Source organism: Molossus molossus, unplaced genomic scaffold (genome assembly GCF_014108415.1).
Source record: "Molossus molossus isolate mMolMol1 unplaced genomic scaffold, mMolMol1.p scaffold_m16_p_14, whole genome shotgun sequence".
NCBI lineage: Eukaryota > Metazoa > Chordata > Mammalia > Chiroptera > Molossidae > Molossus > Molossus molossus.
In genome coordinates this window covers 21564877-21591030 of record NW_023425349.1, presented here as the reverse complement: position 1 = coordinate 21591030, position 26154 = coordinate 21564877, and the positions used below count along the sequence as shown (strand labels likewise).

General features: G+C 40.5%; 1 protein-coding gene across 6 annotated transcripts in view; it reads left to right on the top strand.

Moving 5' to 3' along the window:
• MUSK (muscle associated receptor tyrosine kinase) overlaps positions 1-26154 on the top strand; it is a 99361-nt gene that overhangs the window by 31894 nt on the left and 41313 nt on the right. For 3 of the 6 annotated variants that reach the window (XM_036260751.1, XM_036260747.1, XM_036260746.1), the window contains exons 6-7: positions 11512-11541; positions 20907-21031. In XM_036260751.1, the coding sequence (XP_036116644.1) occupies positions 11512-11541; positions 20907-21031 (155 nt within the window). The remainder of the gene's footprint in view (positions 1-11511; positions 11542-20906; positions 21032-26154) is intronic. The other 3 variants (XM_036260752.1, XM_036260749.1, XM_036260750.1) reach the window with 1 other exon arrangement.

Genomic DNA, 26154 nt, shown 5'->3' with positions numbered 1-26154 from the left:
GCTTTTTTATTTTTTAAAATATGTTTTTACTGATTTTTTGAGAGAGAGAGAGATAGAAACCTTGATGTGAGAGAGATACATTCATCAGCTGCCTCCTGCACGCCCCCTACTGGGGATCAACCCTGCAACCCGGGCATGTGCCCTGACCGGGAATAGAACCAGAACCTCTCAGTTCATGGGATGACGCTCAATCCATTGAGCCACACCAGCAGGGAGAAATTAAATGCTTTTGATCTGATAATGTAATTCTTTCTGGTTTTATGCCTGGAGAGGTCATTGTTACGAGTTTTTTCATCACCGGAAAAGATCCATTTAAAGATTTCCAAATACCTAATTTTCTTATATTTCCCTTATATTCTTTGACTTATCATGAAATTATTTATTTATTGGAGCTGAATGTGGATCTTACTACATTCAGATGAATCCTGTTTTGGATACAGAAACTGGTTGAGTGTAGAATACTTGAGGTCCAAATTGAAATAGATAGATGTTGGAATGTATTGGGCTCCTGTTGATTGCATCTTCTATTATTACCTTGTTTACCCTTTGAACTTCAAGCCATTAAGGCAAACATTGGGCAAAAGGAACCAAGGGAGGGTTCTCAGTCAGCAGTACCAGTGGGAAGAGGTGGCTTCACACCAGTACAAAGCTCAGAGCCCCAGTAGCAGCCCAGGAACAAGAACAGAGCCCTTCCGGGCAGAGGGTTGGCGCAGGCTTCCCTGAGGGTAAAACACCACCCTGCACCAGCACTTGGGAGAGGCATTATGGGGAGTGAGGATGGAAGGCCAGCCATTTGGCAAAATTAAGTGGCCTCAAAGCATGGGTCCACCACTTGCCAGGGTGCCGGAGTGCTCAGTCTATTGCTCGGCGGTCTAAAGGCTTTACCATGTGCTCTTAGGGCTGATCAGCTCTAATAAAGGCATTTTTTAAAAGAAATTTTGCAGACATAGGTAGCACACAAGACAATAAGTAAAATTTCAAAAGACCAAAATAAAATTTATATATAAATAAGTAAATATATATAGAGATATAGATCTAGATATAGACACACACACATATGTGCAGATGTCAATAAATATAACTGTAAGAGATCAGGACTAATTTCAGAACTATTAGATTTCTGACTGCCTTTTTCTCCTAGAGATTTTCTTATTGCATTAAAAAACAAAAACAGAAGTGATCATGTAATGTTTACACATTTGATTTGCTTTTCCCTTTGTTTATGCTGCAGCTCTTAATATGACAAATGCCACAGAGAGAGGTATTTAAAACTCCAACGTGTGCTGTGCGCTCAGTGACTATAATTTTAATAAAATTTGCAGTGGTCCTGTTCCCAGTATCTATTCTATTTTTTCATGCCACTAACAGGTTTGATTTGTTGTCATGAGTACGTTGTGTATTTTAAAAAGCCAAACAAACAAACAAACAAAGGCACAAACCTTTACTATCCCTGGAAGTTATCAGGAGGGAACTTAAATCTGCATGATTAAGAGGGTGCATGTTCTAAAAAAAGACTTTGACCCAAGCACTCTGATTTCGGGGATATTATGTTGCATTCTCATCAAAACAGTTCTCTAGTGCTTCCAAGAAACAACGGTAAAGTGGTTCTTTCATTGAAGAGTTGTCAGTAAAAGGCCTCTAAGAAAAAAAAAAGTTATATAATTATTATAGCAGATAATAGTTCAAATTAAGGAAGAGTCGGGCCCTCTTTAAAGTCAGATTTAAAGAAAAATGTGCTTCAAAAATTTGTCTAAAATTGTTTAAGATAATTGAAATGTTTAATATAATGTTTGCATTATATTACTTGACATGAGAAGTTCTTGTGAAATACACATATTCTAATTAAGGTAAGCCTTTTATTTTCACGTTTTAGTTATTAAAATGAGATGCGCAGCCCGGGCTGGTTTTGCTTCGTGGTTAGCTCGTCAGCCTGTGGACCAAATTGTCGAGGGTTCAATTCTGGTCAAGGGCATGTACCTCAGTTGCTATTCGATCCCTGACCCGGGTTGGGGTTTTGCAGGAAGCAACCAATTGGTGTGACTCTCTCACATTGATGTTTCTCTCTTTCTTTCCCTCTCTCTCTCCTTCCCATTCTATCTGAAAATCAATGGAAAAGTGTCCTTCAGTGAGGATTAAATAGATAAATAAATAAATAAATAAATAAATAAATAAATAAAATGAGATACACAAGTGCGAACACACATACATACACCAAAGAGGAAATGTTCTTCGCCTTCTCATGCATTACTTCATCCCGCGAGGAATGGTTGCCAGTACTGGGCAGGACAGAAGGCCCGGCCTTTACTGGGCTTAATGTCAAAATGTAACTGTTTTGATCCATGCAAAGATTCTCTGGCAAAATGGAATTTGAATAATATTGCATTACGGTATTTCTTCATAATTAACTTTCAAATTTTAATTAGTATATTCATTTCCATGAATGAATACAAGTTTTCATGAATATACAAGACATCATTTTCGGAGGGAAATTAATATACGGGAGATTAATGGACTCCAATCTCGTGGTAACACTGCCTGGGCTCTGTCCGGGGTCTCTGTCATTTCCAGTCCTGGCCCACTACTTGCCACAGGTGAGTTACTCAGGCTCTGTGCCTCAGCTTCCCCACGTGGAAAAATACACAAGGTGGAGGTTAGTAATACTCTACCTCAAAAGTTGTAGAAGGATAAACTTAGCTAATGTACTTAAAGCTCTTATAAGAATTCTTGGCAGAAAACAATCACTCAAATGATAGTTGTCAATGTTAGTTCTGGGGCAAACAGAACTTCTGTGCAGCAAAAGGAAAGCCTTGAACACTTGCGAGGACAATGACAGCTCTCTGTCCCATGTGCCATCTTTATCTTTGAGGTCGAAGCATTATACTGTTCAATGGCAAAACCACAATTTTTATTTATTGCTTTTTATTATTTTTGGTCCTGTCAGAAGAGTAGCCATCGACATGAAATCTGGAGTGTGCTCTAGAAGTCATATAACTCAATCACTTTCTTTGCAGATGAGGACACTTAAGACCAGAACTATTATCACTTTGCTCGAGTTAGCAAGGGGCCTGCGTGTCTTGATTCCAAGGCCAGAACGTCTTCCATGGCCCCCTTCTTGCCCTTCCTTTCTCTCCATTTACGCTGGGTAGACCAGTGCTCTGGAGCGTTCGCACACTCTGGCATCAGATAACCCTGGGTGCTAATCCCATTTCTGCCACTTACTGGTTACGTGAGGTTGGACGCCTTACTTAACCTCGGCAAGTCTATTTCCTCATTGGTGAAATGAGGGCAGCATCGCTTAGAGCACAGAGGTGTTAACATGGACTAAGGCAGCATATTTTCAGTGCCTACCTGGTAGCTCTCTGACAAATACTGGCCGCTGTTGGGATCGCCGTCCGTTGTTGACAATGTTTTAGAGTTGCAGGACTCCTCCCCGGACAGCATTGCTGGGTAGGCCTCTCAAATTTCATAAATCGAAAGCCAACATTACCAACTGCTCCTCTGGTTTCCAAAGAACATAAATCTGCCCTAGAGAAGCGATGCTTTGTACCTGCATTCTTGGTGCTTGTTAGAGATTATAACTCTGCTTTGGCCCCACCGTGACAAGTGATGAGCCGCCGCGCACCTAAGAAGCTGTGCGAACAGGGGCCTTGACTCAAACGCGGAAAGGGGACTGTTCAGAGCCAACTTGTCCCAAATAAATAAACAAACAATAGTATAACAACACGAAAGTGAAGGCAACCTCAGTGCATACCCTGAACTGACATCATAGGTTACTCACTACATAAATAGCTATTTGGCACGAATCTTGTTGAAAATATTGATCGTTCCATCACTCACTGCTCTGAAGTAAATCTCAAGTGAGAAGTTGCTTTAAAAGTTTAGGGCCAGGGGGGGAAAAAGGTCTCTTTTGAGAAACTGGCATTTTGTTTTACTTCCTGCAATGAGAACTGTTTATTTTCTGTGACCTCATCTTTTTGCCCTACCGGCATGTATCTCAGAACCCAATTCGAAGCCTAGTCATAGTATGTTTCCCTAAACCAACCAGAAGTCTCCTTTTCCCTGATAGTCATGTATTAAATTACTTTTTATTTTTTCTTTATTGGTTTTAGAGAGACAGGAAGGGAGAAAGAGAGAGAGAGAAACATCGATGAGAGAGAACATCGATTGGCCGCCTCCTGCATGCCCCCCACTGGGGATCGGGCCCACAACCTGAGCATGTGCCCTGACTGGGAATCAAACTGGAGACCTCTTGGTGCATGGGTTGATGCTCAACCACTGAGCCACACCGGCTGGGCCATGTATTAAATTATTTAATTTAATTTATTCATCATACTCACTTTGAAACCTCTGTGAAAAGACATAGAAGTAACAAAGTTGATGGATTAATGGGACTTTCCCTTCAAGGGAGTAGGTTCTGAAACAGCAGTGCCGAGCTTACCAAAGGCCTAGCTCCAGGATGCGTTCCCCAGAGCTTCAAGCCTGAGAGGTCTGTGTTAAATCCTTTCAACAATTTCCTACATGATCCTTATGTCAGTCATCTATGAACCACAGTTTGAGAAACATTAACTTAAGTGTCTCTACTTGCGATGTCTTTAGTCCAGGTGGAGCTTAACATTTTAAGCTTACCCATAATTAGTAAGGCAAAGGTTAGAGTAGCTCCAAATGTATTCACTTGTTGAGTGCCTACTGTATTCTGTGTAATGAAGTCACTCCTAAGGATACAGAAATAAATAAGACATGGTCTGTTTAATGAGGAAAATAGAAATGCAAGGAAGTAATTCCAATAACTAAAGTTCAATATATTTGCAATGGTAGAGGTTTCCACGGATACATACACAGGACAAGGGAGAGAGTGAGAGGTCAGGGAAACTTCAGAGAGAGGTGAGGTCCAACAGGGGTTTGATTGCTGAGTCACAACCAGCTCATGGTACAGATCATAACACAGTGAGGGAGGAAAATGCAGGTTCATCACGCACGCACAGGCCCACGCTGACTCATCACCAGGGAGGAAAGAAAGGATTGGAGGGTTTGGGACAGGATCGATCAGTGGTGTTAGGAAAGTCGGAGTGAGCTACGATTTGACTCCCAGGCTAACACTGGGATTATACTCTATGGTATCCTTTCTTGGATGTTATATTTAAATGGGCAGTTATCTACTATCTCACCAACATGGGCACCCGCAGTCTGGAGGCCTATGGCCCTATCTGGCATCCAGGATCCCAGCTCAAAGGTCTCAGAAATGTTCCCAACTCAAGTCTCTTTATACAACCAGGATACGATGCTGTCATTAAGGTTCTGGCTCCTGCTTCTTTCCCCAGCTAACATTTCTGGTCAGCTAAATAAATAAATAAAAAGTAAACAAACAAAAAATAAATTCTGGTTTTTAATAAACTTTAGCTTCTTTTACTGCTGTTACAATTCTGGTATCTTCCATTTCATGAGCGTAAGAAAACATTATTTGAAAATAAACTATGACTTTGATAAATGCACCATGATGATATAAGATGTTAATATCAGAAGGAGTGGCAGGAAGGATACCTGGAAACTAGACTATCTTTTCTACTCTTCTATAAATCTAAAGTTATTTCTAAATAAAGACTTTAAAGGGGCAAAAGAAGAAAGGTTTCTGTCCTGATCATTAAGCAAGTTAGCATCTCCTCCCGTTAAAACCAGAAAAAAAAATTTTTTCTTAAGAATGAAAACTGAAATCGAAATCTTTTTTATTGGCTTGTGGTTAAAACCACTACTATATGTGCAGTATCATTTCAACAGAAATATGTTTAATAGATGGTCTATCTACATCTGAGCCTGAAATGCAAACAAGTTAACTTCGTGTGGCTCATCTTAGAATTAGTTGGTAAACACTTCATGCTACAGTCATTATTCATCACTCATATTTACAAGCTAGGAAATGTTATTATCTCAAAGGGCACAGAAATGTTTCCAACCATCGCTGCTTTAGAGGATCCCAGTGTCACAGAGACAGGCAGGCCTTCCTTTGAGGAGCGTCGCTGTCTGTGAGGGCGCTGTGTATGTTTTCTAAGGGACTTGCTCTCAGATCCTTGACAGGAGTCTGGGTGGATAAACCTCAGCCTAGCTCTGCTTTAATGGGATGGGTGTGCAAACAGTGGCAGCACCCCAGGATGTGGTTCATTTGCTTTAGCTACCAAGAAGTCAGGAAAGAAAAACCAGGTATTGATTTAGGTTTATCGTTAAATGTATCGGGTTTTCTTTTAACGACTAGAAAACAAAATAAGAATCAGTCCAGAAACCACGTACCACAGAGCCTCAATGTGATCACTTTTCAGCCACCCCTGGGCTGTTTTCTTTTTTTAAAACAGAATTAAGTAAAAAAATAAAAACAATCAAAATGACTCTTTTTGTTTTTTGTAATGCTTGTCCTCTAACAGGCATCTTGGACTCAGCAATTTCTAAAATAGGATGCTAGATAAGACAAATGTAGCCTTTTACAAACAGATTTTAAAAATCTAGTATTGATTAGCATCCATGTTTTAATAACAGGGTCTGAAGACTAAATTTCTCTTTCTACAGCAGTGGTTCTCATCCTTCCTAATGCTGCGACCCTTTAATACAGTTCCTCATGTCGTGATGACCCCCAACCATAAAATTATTTTTGTTGCTACTTCATAACTTTAATTTTGCTACTGTTATGTCTTAGGCGACCCCTATGAAAGGGTCCTTCGACCCCCAAAGGGGTCGCAACCCACAGGTTGAGAACTGCTATTCTACAGGGTAACTTCTCTCCTGTCAGATAATTGAGGAATGGATTGAAGCACATGCGTTTAACATCTACAGGAAGGACACTCAGTGTTCAATATCTGCAAAGTAGCCAGCTAAGGCAGATTGAAATTTAAAAATAAAATAAAATTAAAACAACAACAACAACAACCTTCCTTTAGAGTCAGGTGGAGGAACAGCTTTCATGAGCCTGGAAGATACTCTAGAGATAAAAATAGCTCTGGAAAGAAAGGAGGGAGGGAGGGAGGGAGGGAGGGAGGGAGGGAGGGAGGGAGGGAGGAGTAAGACGACTCCTTTAGTACTTCCTAGTTGTGTGTTAGTTGCTGTATGAATTGCTTTATACAAATCATCTGATCTTCTCCATAATTCTATGAGTTGGGAGTTATTATCAACCATTTCTACACAAAGAAAATAAAGTTCAGAGAAACTGAGTACTACAGTGTTCCAGATTAAACAGCTAGTAAGAAGTAGAATGAGGATTCAAACCCCAATTCACCTGCCTGGATTGTCTTAAGGGTATTGTGCATGATTAATTGTAAGGAAATGAGCCTATTAATCCGATTTTGATTTCCCATTTCTGACTATGTCTTTAGAAAAAGCCCTAGAATGGTGCGGTCAGACTACCAGATAGTCAGGGATTTCTTTGACATATTGACTAGGAAGAAAATGATAAACAATGCCATCCTACAAAGAACGAAGACTGCACTGTCTCCTCCTTGGTGAGACGTCTACTCTAGGCAGCTAAGGTCCTATTACCTTGGTGATCTTCACTCTTGCAGTCAAGAGAATGCAAGCTATCCCACAGTTCTGCCTGTTTTCTCTTCTGGTTTTGTTTCTTTCTTTCCACAAGGTCTATATGACAGTATAATTTTATTAACTGTATTTCTTTTATTTCTACCAGGGGAGCTTGATGGCTTTCTCTCCTCCTGTATAACAACATATTTCCCCCCTAAACTCCTCCAATCAACTAATACAGTGAATTGAGTAGGAAAAACTTATTTTATCTTTCTTAGAATCAAATCATATTCAGACACACACACACACACACAGAATACATTCAAAATTGGGAAGTTAGGCCTTAATAAGAACAAGTATAAAGATGAGTATTACATATTCATGATTTGCAATGACCTACCTGTATTATTATATAATTGCAAATAAAAACTTATGCAAAGTTATGTTGATAGAAGTAGAGTATTTTGAAAGAGTTGTGCATTCTTTGAATTTGTGAGATTCTATGTGTTTGTTAATTTCAGTCCCAGTAAGTTAAGACGATAGAGGTTCACAAGTAAGCGATTAGGATCGCGAACTGAGGCCAGCATGCTTGGACAGATGAAAATATTTTATGAATTTTGTTTTTGGTCCAGTGGGTAGAAATAGGAACAAGGTGTTACAGGTAATAGTTAATTATTAAAGAAACTGGGTTTCATTGATTTAGATAATTTTGAAAACAGAATTGTTTAAAATGGGTTGGTCTGATAGTACTGAGTTCCCCATATATCAAAGTATTCAAGGAAATGGATATACTATTTAACATGGATGTTGATTATATCTCAGATTATTTCAATAATAGGAGTCTCTGATTCTCTATTCCAAATGTCCTACTGAACAATACCAAGAAAGCAGAGAAGAAAAATGCATCATTAATTCAATTTTTCTTTCTAAACATTTTCTTTTTTCTACAAGAGATTATTCTGAACTTTAGGGGGAAAAAACACACACACAACCAAAGCAAAGGAGTCTGTGCTGCTCCCTCCCCCGTTCCCCAAAGATTACAAATCAATTTGGAAGAAAAGACCACAGATGCATTACACGTAAAGCAGTTAAATGAGAACTTAGAAATCAGATGGGAATAAAGAACATGAAGCAGGAAAATTTTAAAATTGTTAAGTGGTAAAAATAATAAGTTCAAAAGTCAAGAGGGATCATAGTAGTCTAGGCAAATAGGATACGTGGAGAAACCAGGACTAAGTTTGACCTTGAAATGACAGTCTCATGCCCTGAATGAGTATACTCAAGTTTAAATAGATTTTGCAGATTATGCTTGCATAATTTTCTCTAATTTAAAGTAACCTCATTGTGTGTGAATGTGTGTACATATATATGTATATTAATACATAAGCATGTATAAATATGTATATATAAAGGTGTATTTTTGCATTTATGCATGGAAAGAAATGTTGAGAGTCTACATATGAAAATGTAACTTCTGGTAAACCTTCTAAGCCTCATTCTAGAAAAATGGTAACTCATCTTTCATCTCTTGAGACGGTTCTATATATTGCAGTGGAGGAGAGTGCATTCCTTCAAAACGTCACACCGCAGAATGAATAGCGGTCACAACAACGTGCAAAGTAGCAAAGGAAAATCAGCGTTGTCCTCAGAGCACACTTTGCAAGGAGTGTCAGAATGTACCTACACTTACCCCTAAAAAGAGTAGTGTCAGAGCAGGCAACTGTGAGTGAATAAGATGCTCAAAGCCTTACTGAGGCCCTTCAACTTCACAGGAATACAACTTTGGAGAATAAGACACTTCCTGTAGGAGGCCCAGTCCACCTCAGCCAATCATAAGTAGTTTGCTGGTGAAAAAAATAAGATCATTTTTTCCAAGCTTGGAAAAGAGCACAGTTGTGCGAGGACCTAGAAAGACATGCCGAGCCCAAAATTATTCAAATGAAAATTTTCAGGCCTAATCTGGTCCAACTATGGACCTTCTTTTATTTCTTCTGATTAAGGTCTGTTGCAAACAGGGAATCTCTGCAGTTCTCAAGTGTCCAGAAAACTACTCTTAAGCATGGAAAAAGTCGTATGTATCCAATACGTATGCTTTACCTGTTAGGAATGTTGTAAAAAACCAATTGCTTTGTTTAGTGCTGAATTTGACAATCTCTACATCTCCTTTTAACCATAAATGTATTCACTTTAGAAGTGTTGATGAAAGAATACCCAAACCTTTGGAAAAGTTTTATTGAGCCAAGTTTTTGAGGACATGCCCCAAAGCAAGAGCTCAATGGACTGAAAAAAAAAATGCTCTGGAGAAAGGCAGCTTTCCATTCCCTTTTATGCATTTGGAAACAAAGGAGAAAACATAAGGAAGTTTCGTGAATTCCTTTGGTGGTAGATTAAGGAGGTTGGAAAAAGCAAAGCAGGGAAATCTCTAGGAATGGATCAAAAGCAAAATGGACAAGCACATGCTTCATTTACGTGGGTGGGCAGAGGACAGTTAAGAACATCTGCAGCCCACAGAGAAGGTAGACAGACAACAAGAACGCAGTGAGCGATCCTGTGGTTTCGGCTCGGTGCCTTTGAGGGGTCGAGAAAAAAAATGACTCTGATGTTTCCAAGGTATGTAATCCTGGGTGTATAAGGACCGTGGACAGGGCTCACTTAAGGTAAAGACTGACGTTTTTGCTCAGGAAGCGACAGTCCTGGCACGCCCCACCATGGCCTGCCCAGATAGGAGTTTGTGGTCAGACCACCCCGTGTGGTCACTCTCAGTCACTGAGCTTGTCAGGGCTGCCATGTGGCCCCCTGAGCGTGTCAGGTTTATTACAGAAGTAGTTTTTGTTCACAGATGTTTTAAGTAGTCTTTGACCTTGATACTTAAAAATAAGAGTGCGCCACTGACTTGGCTGGTGGAGGAAAGAAAAGTTCAGACAAAGAAAAGTCGAAACGGGAAATTATAAGTTCGCTTACATTTAAGAGGATTGGGTGTTAGGTGTGAAAACGAGGCCTTCTCACTGTGATGCTGAAAATGTCCGGCTCTGCACCTGCATCACATCTGTGCCTCAGAGTCCTTGTCTGGGGAATGGGCTGAAGAACAGCAGTGATGTACAGTCACAGGGGTATGGTCAGGGTCGAATGAGATCACGTCTAATGTGTGCAAATATCCATAATCTGAAGAACTATGCAATATATTCTTAGCATTCAAAGTGGTTAACAATAGCATTGCTATTTTATACTTAAAAACATATATTGCAGTTAGCTTACCACTAATTTGAAGAAAGATCTAAATTGACATGCATGAGTAAGCCTTCCCAGAAAGTAAACTAGAGTTCCATGTGGGATCTATATCCGATACGGTTATATTAAACAAGTTGGAACAATTAATCGTTTCTTTTCTAGGACTTTTTTTAAAAATTTATAAATTCTCAATTCTGTATACCCAATTTAGACATTTTTAATACTTTCTTTGTAGCTCACTTGACCCACAGTTTCCTAGAGGATAACGATTTGGTTCTCGGTGCTCTCTGAGCAGCCTGTGAAAGCTGGAACAGAGAGAATCTCTGTTGGAGATAGACTGTTCTGCAGAATCCCCTAATCCTCTATTTACCACAACATGAGTCTATTGCCATAGAAATGATAGCTGAGATCCCAGATTCAACATCACTGACTTCACAGCAGGGCCTCGTAAGAGGAGAAGCCAAGCTAACAAGAAGAAATGCAATTTGTAAGAAGAGAGTAGGCAGTCTGTTACCTTGAAAGAAAGGGTCATTGTCAACATTAAAAATGCATGAATGAGTTATGTTGTTGGTATGCTATAGTTGATTTTCTGTGTGATGCTGCCTGTTTGAAATTTTACATCCTTTAATGGTTTGCTTTTAAAAGGTCAGCAGTTTCCCTTGATTGGTTTCTTATTGAAATAAGAAACAAGCAGATTCTAATTAATCTTGTTGCACAATTGATATTCCCGTTTCATGATGTGTTGTTTCTGTTTGTGTGTCCATTTTGTTTGTTTATCTCTATTAATAGAAGAAAGTGAACCCGAGCAAGATAATAAAGGTATTTTTTTTCTTTCTGCACTGCTTCTTTTTAAATGTATGGTTCTATTCAATTGTTTATTTCTGCTGACCTGATAAACCACTCTAAGTGCCTTATTTTGTAAGGAAATAACAAACAATGGGTGGGGAATATTAAGTCATCCTTAAGAGTGTTATTAGAGAAGCTGCTTTATTATATAATGTACTTATTGACTATTTTATTTATTTATTATTATTTTTAGACAGAGAGGAAGGGAGAGAGAGAGAGAAACATAGATATGAGGGAGAAACATCCATTGGCTGCCTCCTGCACGCCCCCTACTGGGGATCGAGCCTGCAACCCGGGCATGTGCCCTGACTGGGAATCAAACCGGGACCTCACAGTCCATGGGATGACACTCAATTTATTGAGCCACACCAGCTGGATTTATTGACTATTTTATTAAGAAAAGATTGAGTCGCCCTGGCCTATTTGGCTCAGCGGTTTGAGCGTCGGCCTGCAGTCCAGAGAGACCGGGTTCGGTTCTTGCTAAGGGCACATACCTCGGTTGCAGTTTGTCCCCGGCCCTGGTTGGTCGTGTGGGTGGCAGCCACTCGATGTGTCCCTTTCACATTGATGTTTCTCTCTCTTTATCTCTCCCCTCCCCCCCCACTCTGTCTGAACAAAAAATGGAAAAATGTCCTCGGGTGAGGATTTTAAAAAAAAGAAAAGATTGAGTCAACAGAAATGTTTAAATTTGGAATTCCAAACTCTGAAAATGCAGACCAAGTGAAATGACATAAATCAGCATGAGAGTTTCCATTTCAAACAGACGAGAAGGGAAAGCAGCCCTTTGACTAGAAGCCTTTCGGGAGGGGACGGTGTACCATCTCTGAAGAAATGTGGACTTGTCAAGGGGCCAGCCAGAGTTTGTACTGTTACTGCTTCAAGAGGACAGGTTTTACACAATTGCTCCAAACTAAACCAAATCAATCAAACTTAAATTAATGTTTAACTGTACACAGAAATATATATATATATTTAGTGGAAAATGTCTAGAGGAAAATGGCTGAAAATCAGGTTTGTTTGGGGAAAAAAACCTACCGTAGAACAAGAGTTTTGCTTCTAAGAAAGCACCTTCCATCCTGATAAAGACACATTTTGTGCTGTTGTAACCTAAACTTTCATATTTGTGGGTAAAAACCACAAGTTCTCATATAATGCAGTTTGGCTCTAGGAATCAGCCTTGGGCTGGTATTATCTGAGACAGCATCTCCGAGCCTCAGTAACTCAAATGAGGTATTTGAGCTGGTCCCTATTTCTAAACACCAGGCTGATTACAACTAAATTTAGATAAAATCCTCTCACCTGCTCCTGTGTAATTGGTTTTAGTTTAGTTTAGTTTATGTTTGCTTTCAATTTACTGCTTTCAACCCCTTTTTATATCAATCAAGTAGCCTTAAAAACCTCTTTAAGGGAAACTAGAAAATGATAAAGAAAGAAAAAAACAAGAGGAAATACAATCCATGCAAGCTCATTGTGTCCTTTGAAATAATTGCTCAGACAGAATTTATAAGGGACTTAAGTATTCCTGCGGTCTTATTCCCTTACCAGGAAAAGAGAGGTCATTATCTCAAGCCAAACTGCTCATTAATTTCAGACTTAATTTGGATCCCTGCCCATTAGGCTTTCCATTACAGCACAGTGCAGTGTCCGAGTGAATAACAGCTGTATCTCCTGATTAGCAATTCAATTACCCCGACAGTAATAATCAATACTAAAACTTATGTATTTGAAAGTGCTTTGAAAAATGGAGAGAAAGCAAGAAGAATATGACATAGCTATATTATAGAAGACTTTGGAATCACTGGCTGCTTACACCCAATTTTGAAAATGAGATTCTCAACCTGCAGTTAGCATTGTAAACTTACCCAAGAGAAATTAATGGCCTAAACTCATGACAGACACTCAGGGATACATAGATTGCCTGTGTCTATTTCTCATGTTGCAGATGAACAATAGGAAAACAACCGGGAAAGAGGGCACAGAGAAGATTGGATAACTTGTTTCTTTAAAAATCCATATCAATTCCGGTCAAGATGGCGGCGTAGGGAAACGCAGTATCGCGTTCTGCCACAACCACATCCAAGTTACAACAAAACTACAGAACAACCATCATCCAAAATCGCCTGAAATCAAGCTGAATGAAAGTCCTACAACTACGTAATTAAAAAAAAAAAAAAGCAGCTACATCCAGACCGGTAGGAGGGGCGGCGGCGCGAGGGGTGGCGGCAGCGGCGGCGGACGGGCTGGTCCCACACCCAAGTGTGGCGGATAAAAATCAGGAGGCTCCCGTGGCTGGGAAGGTCCTTCCTGAGGACTGAGGGGTCCCCATCCCACACCAGGTGCCCCGCTCAGGTTTCCAGTGCCAGGAAGAGAATCCCCATAACTTCTGGCTGGAAAAACCAGCAGAAACTGAGGCTCAGGGAAGCTGACCTGGCTGGAGCCACAGGCAGCTCCCTAAAGGGCCCGCGCACGGACTTATCGGACTCTCTCCCTCTAAGCTCGGAGGGGAGGCAGCTCGAGGGGCACCAGAGACATACAGAAAAGAACTGAGCTGTTTGGCACTGGAGCGAGGGCTGGAGAGGGAGCTTTCTCGGGGACAAACGTGCTGTAAGAGGCCTTTGTTCCTTTGGTGAGCCCTTCCCTGGAGCAGCAGACAGAAGCCATATCTGGGACTCCAGCAACCTGGCTCACACTGGTAGCCCCGCCCTGCTGACTCCCTGAGGCCCCGCCCCGCCCCGCCCCACACAACTTTCAAGCCCACCTAAGCTGTTGCTACTTGCTTAACCATAGGATTGGCCTGTCTTGGATCCCGCTTCAGGTTTTTCCTAAATTCTTTCAAACAAGCAGCATCGGGTCTCAGCGAGCCCCATACCTCTCATTAAGTAATACACAGAAACAAACACAGAGAGGCAGCCAAAATGAGGATACAAAGAAACAGGTCCCAAATGAAAGAACAGAACAAAACCCCAAGAAAAGAACTAAGTGAAATGGAGATAAGCACCCTAACAGATGCTGAGTTCAAAATACTGCTTATAAGGATGCTCAATGAACTCAGTGAGGGCCTCAAGAGCATAAAAAAGTACCAGTCAGAAACGATCGCTGCACAGTTAGAAACGAAGGAGGCTTTAACTGAAATAAAGAATAATTTACATAGCTTCAATAATAGAGTACGTAAATCCAAGGAGCAAACCATCGATTTGGAATATAAGGAAGCAAAAAACGCCCAACCAGAACAGCAAAAAGAAAAAAGAATCCAAAAAAATGAGGATAGTGTAAGGAGCCTCTGGGACAACTTCAAGCGTGCCAACATTCGCATCTTGGGGGTGCCGGAAGGAGAAGAGAGAGAACAAGAAATCGAAAACCTGTTTGAAACAATAATGGCAGAAAACTTTCCTAACTTGGTGAAGGAAACAGACATACAAGTCCAGGAAGCACAGAGAGTCCCAAACAAGATGAACCCCAAGAGGCCTACACCAAGACACATCATCATCAAAATGCAAAAGGTTCAAGACAAAGAGAGAATCCTAAAAGCAGCAAGAGAAAGGCAGCTAGTTACCTACAAGGGAGTTCCCATTAGGCTGTCAGCTGATTTCTCAAAAGAAACTTTGCAGGCCAGAAGGGAGTGGCAAGAAATATTCAGAGTGATGAAAACCAAGAACCTACAACCAAAATTACTCTATCCTGCAAAGCTGTCATTTAGAATCGATGGACATATAAAAACTTTCCCAGACAAGAAAAAGTTAAAGGAGTTCATCACTACCAAACCGTTATTATATGAAATGATGAAGGGTCTTTTTAAAGAAAAAGATAAAATGTATGAACAAACAAAATGGCAATGAATACATATCTATCAACAATGGAATCTACAAACAAAATGAACAGGAAGAACAGGAACATTCTCATAGATACAGAGAACATTTTGTTGGTTGCCAGTTGGGAAAGGGGTTGGGGGAATGGATGAAAAAGGTGAAGGGAGTAAGAAGCACAAATTCATTCCTAGACTGACAAACCTCAAAGGGAAAGGGGTTGGGGGGGTGGGAAGAAATAAACCAAAGAACTTATATGCATAACCAATGGACACGGACAATAGTTTGGGAAAAGGTGGGAGGGGGGCGGGAGTGGGGAGGAGGGGGTCAATGGGGGAAAAATGTGGAACATCTGTAATGCATTTTACATCCAACAATAAAGATGTGGGAAAAAAAAAAAAAATAAAAATCCATATCAAAACAGTTGTAGATATTTTCCAAACTTATAAGTTACGCCCCTTCTATTAAGCAGCTTATTTATGTACCAAACACACTTTTACATTGTCTTTTATGCAAATAAAATAGAAGTAGAAATATTCAATGGATGGACATTTTATTTGATACGATACCTACCACATTACTTTTAGAATTAATGAGCTAGAATATAATTTCAGTTTGTGGCTACCACTAAAATAATGGGAGTTTATTACTGAACTATGTCTACGTTTATTATTACAGGTGTATTATTATCCAAGGAGGTTAGTCTGGCATTGTTTTTTATTGTGATGGCTTTCTTATTTTAAATTTTTTATAAATGTGATGGAATTCCTTTTATCCCCTTTCACTTTCTATGCTCAAACCTGGTGACAAACAGACGGGTATAAAAATATCAGTATTATTGCTGATAGAACTGGATTGAAAAATTAAACTTTCTATTCCATCATCCAAGAATTAAACTAACATAACTTCTGTTTCCTTGTCCTCCTCAGCCCCTCCCCCCTCTTCTGCCTTTCACCCTGAGTAGTAGGAAGGAGAAGTTCTGACCTGAGGAACTTACCTACTGCATGTTAGCCCCATACCTTTCTTGTTTGTAGGGTAGCTAGGAGAACGATGGCCCAGAGAGGGCTGAGATACTCATAAACGTACAAGTCCCTTTCCCTAATGTCACAAATCAGAGGAGGCATGCATGCATTCATTCATTCATTCATTTAAAAATATTTATGAGTGCTTACCATGTACCATAGAGGATTCTGGATCACCTATCTATCTCTCTATCTCTCTATCATCTATCTATCTATCTATCTATCTATCTATCTATCTATCTATCCATCCATCTATCTATCCAACTATCAATCAGCCTGTGTAAATGAACAAAGCAAGCTCTGCCTTTGTGATGCTTATATTCTAAGGGAAGAGACAGCCAAAAATCAAACAAACAAATCAATAGCTAAGACATGATGATAAAGGCTATGACAAAACAAAACAAGGGGAAGGCAATGGGTCCAGAAGCATTATGATAAGGAGACATCTGAGTTGGAACCCAATAGACATTTGCAACCTTGTTTGAGGGAGGGAACCTGGCAGGATGAATGGATGCTATCTTTCAGTACTGAAAAAAGGGGGCACATTTCTATTTTATCTTCGGCAAGAATGTGAGAGTGTAGGAGCAACCAGCTTCCTTTAATTCCCAATTTTTTTTTTCCTCTTAATTCACTTAACAATGAAACTCATGGTCCGCCAAGGGTATGTCTGCCCCCTTGGAGGGGGCCGGCAGTTTGTCAGCACAGTCTCACGTTCACGGAGCCACACGCAGTGCCAGTCGGGCTCTGGGACACAGGAGTATGTGAATAAAATCAACTCTAAGGCCACATTGAACTCCAGAATGATCACTGATGCTATTGTATTTACCATCTCACATTATGCTTAACTGTGTTGTGCAATGTGGATCATCAGAAGTTCTGCAGTAAACCCAAATGATATTCCAAATAATGTAATACCAGCTAAAAGGGAACTGTAAATTAAAACAAAAAAAACCCTCCTTTATTCCTAAATTTCTAGGAAGAATTAGTCCCCAAATGAAAACTCTTGCCTGTAGAACCTAAGCAGAAAACAATCTAGATTTCTCTCTTCCCTCGTGTCTTATTCTCATCTCCATCCAGAGGCTCTCGTTCAGGTTCCAGGGCACAGTCGGTGTTATTTGTGCTGCTGTCTACACCTTTACAGCACCCTGGGATTAAAATAATCCCATTCCCAGTCAGCCAAGGACCCTGCTTTTTCAGACAATGGGACCCGTAAAATGATTATTGCAGTAGTCTCACGCTCAAAAAATGTAGAACACCCAAGGTTAGTCCCGAACACCTACAAGAGTTATTTCAGCCCAATGATGAACATGGATTCAAGTAAGTTGTGCATCCTAGGTCTCCATTATTGTTGCTGAAAACATTAGTAAAGACAAGATGACCTGGGTTCACCCCTGCTAGGATGCCGTTCAGTCTGTGTTAGTTGTCAAGGGTTCACAACCTGTGACCTTGAGCGACAGTGGGACCAGTCGCCTGTCAGGTGCTCAGAGGGGCATCATGTTTGTCACTCTGGAGTAAATGGACCCTGCCTCCTCACTGGCTTGGCTTCTTGAGAAATTCAGAATTTCCAACAGGGAGAGGCTCAGTCACCTAATGCCGATTGATATACTTCCTTTGGACCCATCGGGCATAGTTGTAACTTTATATTTACCATTACACCGTTGAGCCTTGTCGTTCTGGAACGTCTCTCCCTCTTTTAAGAAAGCATTTTTAGCCCTGACTACCAGAACTGGCTCCTTAATTTGTGAATCAGGTAAAATAAGCATTCAGGGGCCCCTTGTTCAAAAATCACTAACGAAACCAGGCATGGCGCCCTCGGGGCACAGTGCCTGGTGGGGGCCACACAGGTCACCGGTTCTCATAGCGACCCTCTGGCCACCAGAGCCTCCGCCACGCCTCTTGCTGTGGAGTTTTCAGGCTGCAAACATTGCCTGCAAGGGACATTTTCCCAAGTCCCACACCGGGGTTGAACTTGCAATCACCCTTATAGAGTTCTGATCTAAAACTCTTGTGGCTATTTCTGCAGCTCTTGGGACTGAGACCAAATGTTTCTCCTCAGAAACATCCCTTTCCTCAGGTGTTGGGTTTCCTAGGACTTAGGCTATGCCAGGGGCAGAAGTCTCTGTCCCATCGCGTGTCTGTCCGCAGCTCTAGGGTGGGCTCCGTTTCAATTTTTGTAAAAGATGTTCATGTTACTATAAAATCTTGAATTTTTTTTTTAAGTAGATATAATAATATAGTAAATTCCCAAGTTCCTATCAGCCAACAGCAACAGTGATCAATAGTCCACCATTTTGGTTTCATCTACCCGACTTCTATTTTTTATTTTAAAGCAAATTCTAGACATTAATTCAACCAATCCATATGTACTGCAGTGTAAGGACGATTTTTTTTTTTTTTTTTACAGAATCACTCTATTGCACCCATTACCCTACCCAGTTCCAATTAGTAATAATTTCTTAGTACCATTTATTGTCAGGACTGTGAAATTTTTATCTGATTGTCTCAAAAATGTCTTTTAGCCCTGGCCAGTTTGGCTCAGTGGTTGGAGCATCGGCCTGCGGACCAGAGAGTCCCAGGTTTGGTTCCTGCTAGGGGCCAATAAAAACAATAAAAAAAAAATCCAAAAATGTCTTTTAACATCTGAATTGTTAAAAATAATTCAAACGAGCCCTATTTGGGGTTATATCGCTGAGGTCTTTTTCAGTCTATAATAGTTTCCTCTTTCCTTTTTCCCCCTGATGCTATTCATTTGTTGAGGAGACTAAATAATTAGCTCTGTTGAATTGTCTATACTCTGGATTTGATTGAATTGTATCCCCGTAGTACTATTTAACATGTTTCTCAACCTTTATTTTGTGTGGGTTGATAATTAGACCCTAGGACTTACTTAAAATCAGGCTCAAATTGGGATTATTTGGGGGAGGAGAGGCAGATTCAGCTGCATTTTCAATATTTGATCCACTTTTGTTTTTTTAACCACTTGTTGCCCTGAGGCTGGCATCTTTCTTGCTTTTCCCTTCTCCTGACATTTGGGCCCAACCCTTGTATTTCTAGCAGGCTCTTCCAGAGGCCATCTCTTAGAGTCCTCTATGTCAAAAGACAGGGCGTTGAACTCATCTGAACCTGCAAATCTGAAAGGAGAATCTGCAAAATGCATCCAGTTGTCACACATGTCGTATCTTCCTTTATCTCCTTGAACTAAGCAATTCTTTTTAAGTGGTATTAGCAAATAAGATCAACTTCTAACACAGCTCTGCACTTGATCTATCCTCATCCGGGACTTCTCCTGTCTAATATATTCCCCCTGTCCCTGTACTTCCCCTGAGAATCCAAACTCCACAAGTTTCCATTAATAAGAAAACCTAAACTTCAGTTCAAATCATTGTGTTCATTGGGGTTTCAGAGTCTAATATTACGTTCTATATTTAAGTCCTGGGAAACGAAAGGCAAGGGCATAAAACAAAATATTTACAGTATACTGGGCAATTTAAAAGATTCCAGTCAAAAGAATCTTTTGACTTTGGATTTGAAGTCAAAAGACTTGAGGTCAGGTGTCTCAGCCATCGGTTTTATTACCTGGGGAAAGCAACTTCAGTTACCTGGGATTTAGTTTCTACACCCATTTACTAAGAGCGGGAATCCAGTTGATCTCTGAGGCTCTTCCAAGTTTAATGGTTCTGTGACTAAGTAGCCTTTAATTTATTGTACATTCTGAGCCTCGTCTCCACTCTTTAGTTAGAGGTTAAATTTCTTCTCACATCAAAAAGCTGCCTCTTATCAAATCAGTGGGGATTCAGCCTCAGAAAGGAATACAGATTACTCATTTTCCTGTCCACACGTTGCCTGAACGTAAATATTCCTTTTCCTTTTGGCCCAGGATGCTCATTTCATATTCTGAAACGTTTCACAGATTTTGTCCGTCCTCCAATTATGATACAGTTGAAGGTGTTGAACATTCATTGATTATTCATTAATTCAGTTAAATATTATCACTTTAATCAGGCGCTCTTCTGGGTCCTGAATGAAATGGGCAAGGTTTTTGGTTGTTGACAACTCACAGTCTACTTCGGGGAGACAGACAGTAGGCAAAAATAAATAATTTCAAATAGCAGTAAGGTCTGTAAAGACAATCAAATAGGATGCTAAAAAAGTGAATGGAGGGAGGGTTACACTTTATTCTGGGTGGTCACGGAAGGCCTTTCTGAGAAAATGACACTCTGACAGGAATGTGGATGGGATAAGGGACCCGGCACAGGACGGCCGGGCATGAAGGCCGGAGGCAGCACAGCGAGCTCCTGAGTTAGGAGCAGGCGTGCTGTGCCCTGGGGGGCTGAGAAATGCAGGGCCCGAGCGTAGATGACTTAGGGCATTGCATTTGGTATCATCTTTATGACAGAGGGACCACGGGAGGATCTTACGCAGGAGAGCATGATCTGATTTGCAGTTTTAGAAGACCACTTCAGCTTGACCACCCCACACAGGAGAGTCACTCACCACTCTGTCTTCCTAACAGTTTTTGCCAGAATCCTGCGGGCTCCTGAATCCCACAATGTCACCTTTGGCTCCTTTGTGACCCTCCGGTGTACAGCAACAGGCATCCCTGTTCCCACCATCACCTGGATTGAAAACGGAAATGCTGTGAGTACCATCTGTGTGGGGACTTGTCTGGGGAAGACTCGCTGGTGGTGAATTTCAGGGTACCCCCACATAGAGGGGTTGGCAAAAGCAGATTTACAATTGTGACTATTTGAAACACAGTTTATTCTCGTATTATTTATTAATTATTGCATTATTTTCTATACAAACAACTGTAAACCTGATTTTGCCCTTCCCTGTATTTGTTGAATTACCCTGATCTCCGTCATTGGTCCTACCTGCACCTCCATTTTTTAAAAGTCTTCCAATATTTTTATCCCGGAAGTCACTGCCATAGAAATTGAACACCATGGGTTTACTTCTTTCCTTGTATCATGGAGAACAGTAGAAAATCAAATTCTTTCTTTATGCCTTTGTGTACAAGGGAAGTGTTAGCAATTCCTTCCTACACAAGTAAAATGATTTTTATAAAACTCATCATTTAAGAATTAGTTCACGCCCTGGCCGGTTTGGCTCAGTGGTTGGAGCATTGGCCTGCAAACCAGAGAGTCCCGGGTTCGGTTCCTGCTAGGGGCACATACCAAAAAAAAGAAAGAAAAAAAAAGAATTAGTTCACTGCTAGAATCTACTTTGATAAAAGTAATCCAGAATTAGAACCCATATCCATCAAGTTAACATTGTTTCCTTCATTTTTTTAATACTGGTTATATTAAAAAATATGTATTAAGTGATTACTATAAGTCAGGTCCTTTTCAAAGGACTTCTTATATAAGCATTCATTTATTTATTCTACAAATATGTATTAAGCATCTACTAGGCATCAGTCACTATTCTAGGTGTTGTGGATACAAGAGCAAATAAAACAAGTGAAGTTCCCTGTCTCGAAGAGCTTACCTTCTGATGGGGAAAGACAAACTGTAAAAGTACACAGATATGAGAATATATATTCTGTGTTTAGTGTTAACTGCTATGGAGAAAAATAAAGCAGAAAAACAAGAAGAAAGTACGACCTTAGGAGGAAGATTGTATTTTCAATAGCGCGGTCAGGGAAATCTCATTAAGATGACTTTTGAGCTGACATCTAAAGGAGCTGAAGAAAGAGGCTCTGGAGATAACTGGGGAAGATAATTGGGGAAAACCTCTGAGATAAGGGTGCACATGGTACGTGAGAGGAACAGCAAGTAGGTCAGTGTGGCCAGAGGTGAATGAGCAAAAAGGAAGTAGGTGAAGGGTATCTTTAGAGGCTTTGGATCATACACGCTTGTGTAGGTGATTGCAACAACTTTGGCTTTTATTGGAGTTGCAGGTCTGTTTCTGTTGTCAGTTTTCCTGCTGACTCTTGTGCGTTGTGTTTTGTTTCCCTGTGTGCCTAGTTCTCTTTGACTACCTACTGTTTATTGTTTTGTAAAAAATAAAAGAAATTAAAAATTGTCAGGGATTAATTTGAGGTCTTGGCTAAGGTATTTTTCGCCAGAGAAAAATTTTGTTTGCTTTTGCCAGAGACCAGAGGCTACCACCAATCTTAAAACAAGTTCAAGGTTTGAAACATTTGGACATCCCAGCTCATTGTAACACAATCTGCAATTCTTTATGTGGGCGATTTCACTTGTAGTTCATGCTGATATTTCCCTAATATCTCGTTCTTTGAGATGCGAGTTTATTGTGTCTCTTATTACACTCCTCACCTTTATGGAACCTGAGTTTTTATTTCTATCTCCTCACTCCTCTAGGCCATCAGAGGAAAGTTAATACTTTCTGGGCTTGGAAATTTGTCTAAGGAGAAATAAGGGCTTCTAAGTTTGTTACATGTTAACAATATTTCTCCAGAATTTTATTTTTTTTAGTGTGGGAGTTGGTCTGAATAACTTAGCTTACTAATATCTGAAACAGGAACTTAGAATGGATTATTATTATAATAATGTTTTATAGACTTTGACCACTTGTCTACTGTGTTTGATTTGCACTCAATTTCTAGTTTCTGATACTCTTTATGAGGTTAAATATGTTTATTTAAATCTTAATTTAATAAGTGTTTTCAATATAAATATATTTTAAAGTCAATACAATGCCTTGTCATCAATTATTTTAATGTTTTGATGAACATGTAATTTTTTACTTTAAACTGCAGTTTCCCTTGTGTAGAACCATTCTTTCATTCTTGGAATACATTGCTGTTTTAGTTTGTGTTGTTTCAATTTGCTGTAATTTTATTAAGGATTACTGCATCTGTTTTTTGTTTTTGTTTTTGTTTTTTTAAAGGGAGTGGTCTATTCTTTCAGTTAGCTATCATGATTAGGTTTTGTTAACAATATCATGCTAGCCCCCCAGGATCATTTGGCAAGGTTACATATTTTCTTTTGATACACAACTGGAGGTGAAGAATCTCGCTTACACTCAAGGATATTTTCCTCTACTGTCTGTAATTATTGCTTCTCTCCTCTCTACATTGTCTCTACTTAGACCTCTATTAAATAAAGTTCTTTTAAAATCACAATTATTTCTGACCTTTACGCTCTGCATATTTGTGTGGAGACAGAGGGAGTCCTAGTTGGTCTGTCGACTCCTGGTCAAACTCTAATGCCCACCACAGAAACCCACTGAAGCCCTAGTCCATGGACAGAGGCCTCAGCCTGCTGGACGCACACATAACAGCTCTCAAAATTCTCCAACAATGTCGCTCCTCAAAGTCTGCTCCTACTTACAGCCCTGCTCTCTGAACTTTGGAATTTCCCAGGGCTCTGTAGGGAAAAATACCCATTCTCCTCTCAGTGAACCTCTAATTTTGTGTTAGGTTTCAGCTACTTAGTCGATATTAATTTTGCTATCAATACAATCTCAACTCTTTCAGACATTGCTAAAAATGTCTGGCTCTTTGATTATGATTCTTTTCATCTGTCTATGGATTTATTTTTCATAATTTTAGATTTTCTGTTTGGAGAGTTTAGGAGGAAAAGGGAGAGTTTAACATGTAAACTAAGAATGTGATTGTAACTCAGGTGTTGAATAACCCTTATTTAATCCTTTCTTTGCCATTTTAAGTGTACTCAGCAGGGCAAATTCTTTCCCTGTCATTGAGGCCTACCTCAAACAGGCTTGGTGATTTTTCAGGTCACTTTTAGGGGATTTTAATCCACGAACACCATCCCCGTTTAGGCATTTTAAGTGTGTAATCCTAAGTAATAGCCAGGCCCTCCAACCGCACAGACGAGAGTCCCCTTCCTCCCTTCCTCAGGACCCGGGCAGGGGTGCCACCTGCCTTCCATAAAAGTTTTGTGGTTGGCTTCTTAGTTCATACTCATCCCTTCTTCCCCCACGTCCTCACTGCTGTTTATAACCCATACACATTCGGGGTAGGAAGAAGGGAGGAACAGTCACTAGAGTGGAAAATGTCTAAGTTAACTGACTTTTAAGTCTGCTTTACAATCCTGTGCCTGACAAGCATTTAAAACTGACTTTTCAGAAATCAGGGAATGTTCAAGATGGCACCAGTAACACATTTTCCCGAGGATGGTATCTCCCTCTTATCCCCCAATTTATTAGTCGATGGGAAGTCTCTCGGAAGGTCCTTTTGAAAGAATTGAGAATGACTCCCACTCAGATCCTCTACAGAACCTTTGTATCTGCAGACTTCTGGGTCCCGACCATTGGACAGAGCCCCTACCTCTGTGCTCCTTCCTGGAGCTGCTAGGGAGCCTGACTCCGCCACTCAGATTTCACAGCTGGGAGTCGGACACTTGTCTGCTGTGTCTAAAAGCTGCATGTGTGTCAGGGGCCCCAAGATCACCTTCAAGTTTGATGATTCGCTAGAAAGACAGAACCCAGACAAGCTGTTTACTGGTGGTTCTAGTTTATTACACTGAGAGGATACAGGTTAAGTCAGTAACTTAATCAACTGTCCTCTCCCAGTGGAGTTGCATGGAGGGTGCTTCATTCACCCAGCGGTGACGTGTGACAACGTGTACCAATTACTGTACCAGGGAAGCTTGCTCAAGCCTTGGTGTCCAGAGTTTCACTGAGGTTTAGTTACTGAGGCATGTAGGGCTCACATGACTGATCTTAGCTAATCTCCAGCCTCTCCAAAGGTCACACTGATACAGCATGGCCTAAGGTCCCTGGTGAACAGACAGAGGCATTCATCACAATGTACACTGTTAACAGGAGCTATCTGGCATGGCCCAAGGTCTCAGGTGTACAAAGACGTGCTTATCAGGCAGCCTGCTCCCAGGGATAAGGTTATCTCTCAGAAGCCAGTCAAAGGCCAGCTCTTTTTCTCCCCGAAGGTCCAGGGTTTGAACACCTCAAGCCCACTGATTAACCCTTTGCTACACAGCAGGGGACATATATTAACTCTCTAGGTGGTCCTATTGAGGACCCTCTGTCATGCTTTAAGGAAATGGGGTACGTGTTCAATCCAGTCCTTTGGTGGGGTGAGGCTCAGTATAGCTGAACCGAAACCTGGACCACTCATCTAAGGGGTTCTCAGCTCCCTCCATTTCTCATGTTTTCAGGCATAGTCTCTGTCCAATCTTTTGGCATCTTGGCTGCAGTGCCCATATATTATATTACAATATATTAATGACAGCATTTTAACATTCAAGGAGTGTTCCAAATGAGGGGGCAAAAAGAAAGAAAAGAAAAAGGAGAGGACAGGAAAGAGAAGGAGGACACTATGTGGTACACAACGTGTGTCTATGTGTGCAATGTGGTTGGATGTTGTATATCCGGAAAAGGATGCCATATTCTAAGGCTACTCCATCTAATAAAGAATGCCATTTTACATTAGCACCCTCTAAAGCTTACTATTCATTTATTATTTTTGTTTTCACTAGTGTTTCTGCTGAAGGGCTTTTTTCCTTTCTGATACTTGGAGGGGGAAAACCACTTTTCTCATATTTGTTATTAAAATTGGTTCATCTTATCTAGTTTTCTACCACCCATCTCTTCAAAACAAAGTAAATACATTAATGTCATTTTATAAGCTTGCACCTTGAAGTATGCTAGAATGAGAATTAGGTGGGGAATGAGAAGACTGAAGTTGTAAATGCTGCTCCCCACCTGCTGTCATTGTAGGGGAGTCCAATGAGCCCCCAGACATTGCCTTTCCCCATGGCCATGACAGAGGTGTCAGGTGGCTGGAGAAAATGATCTCCACTAGGACATCAGAG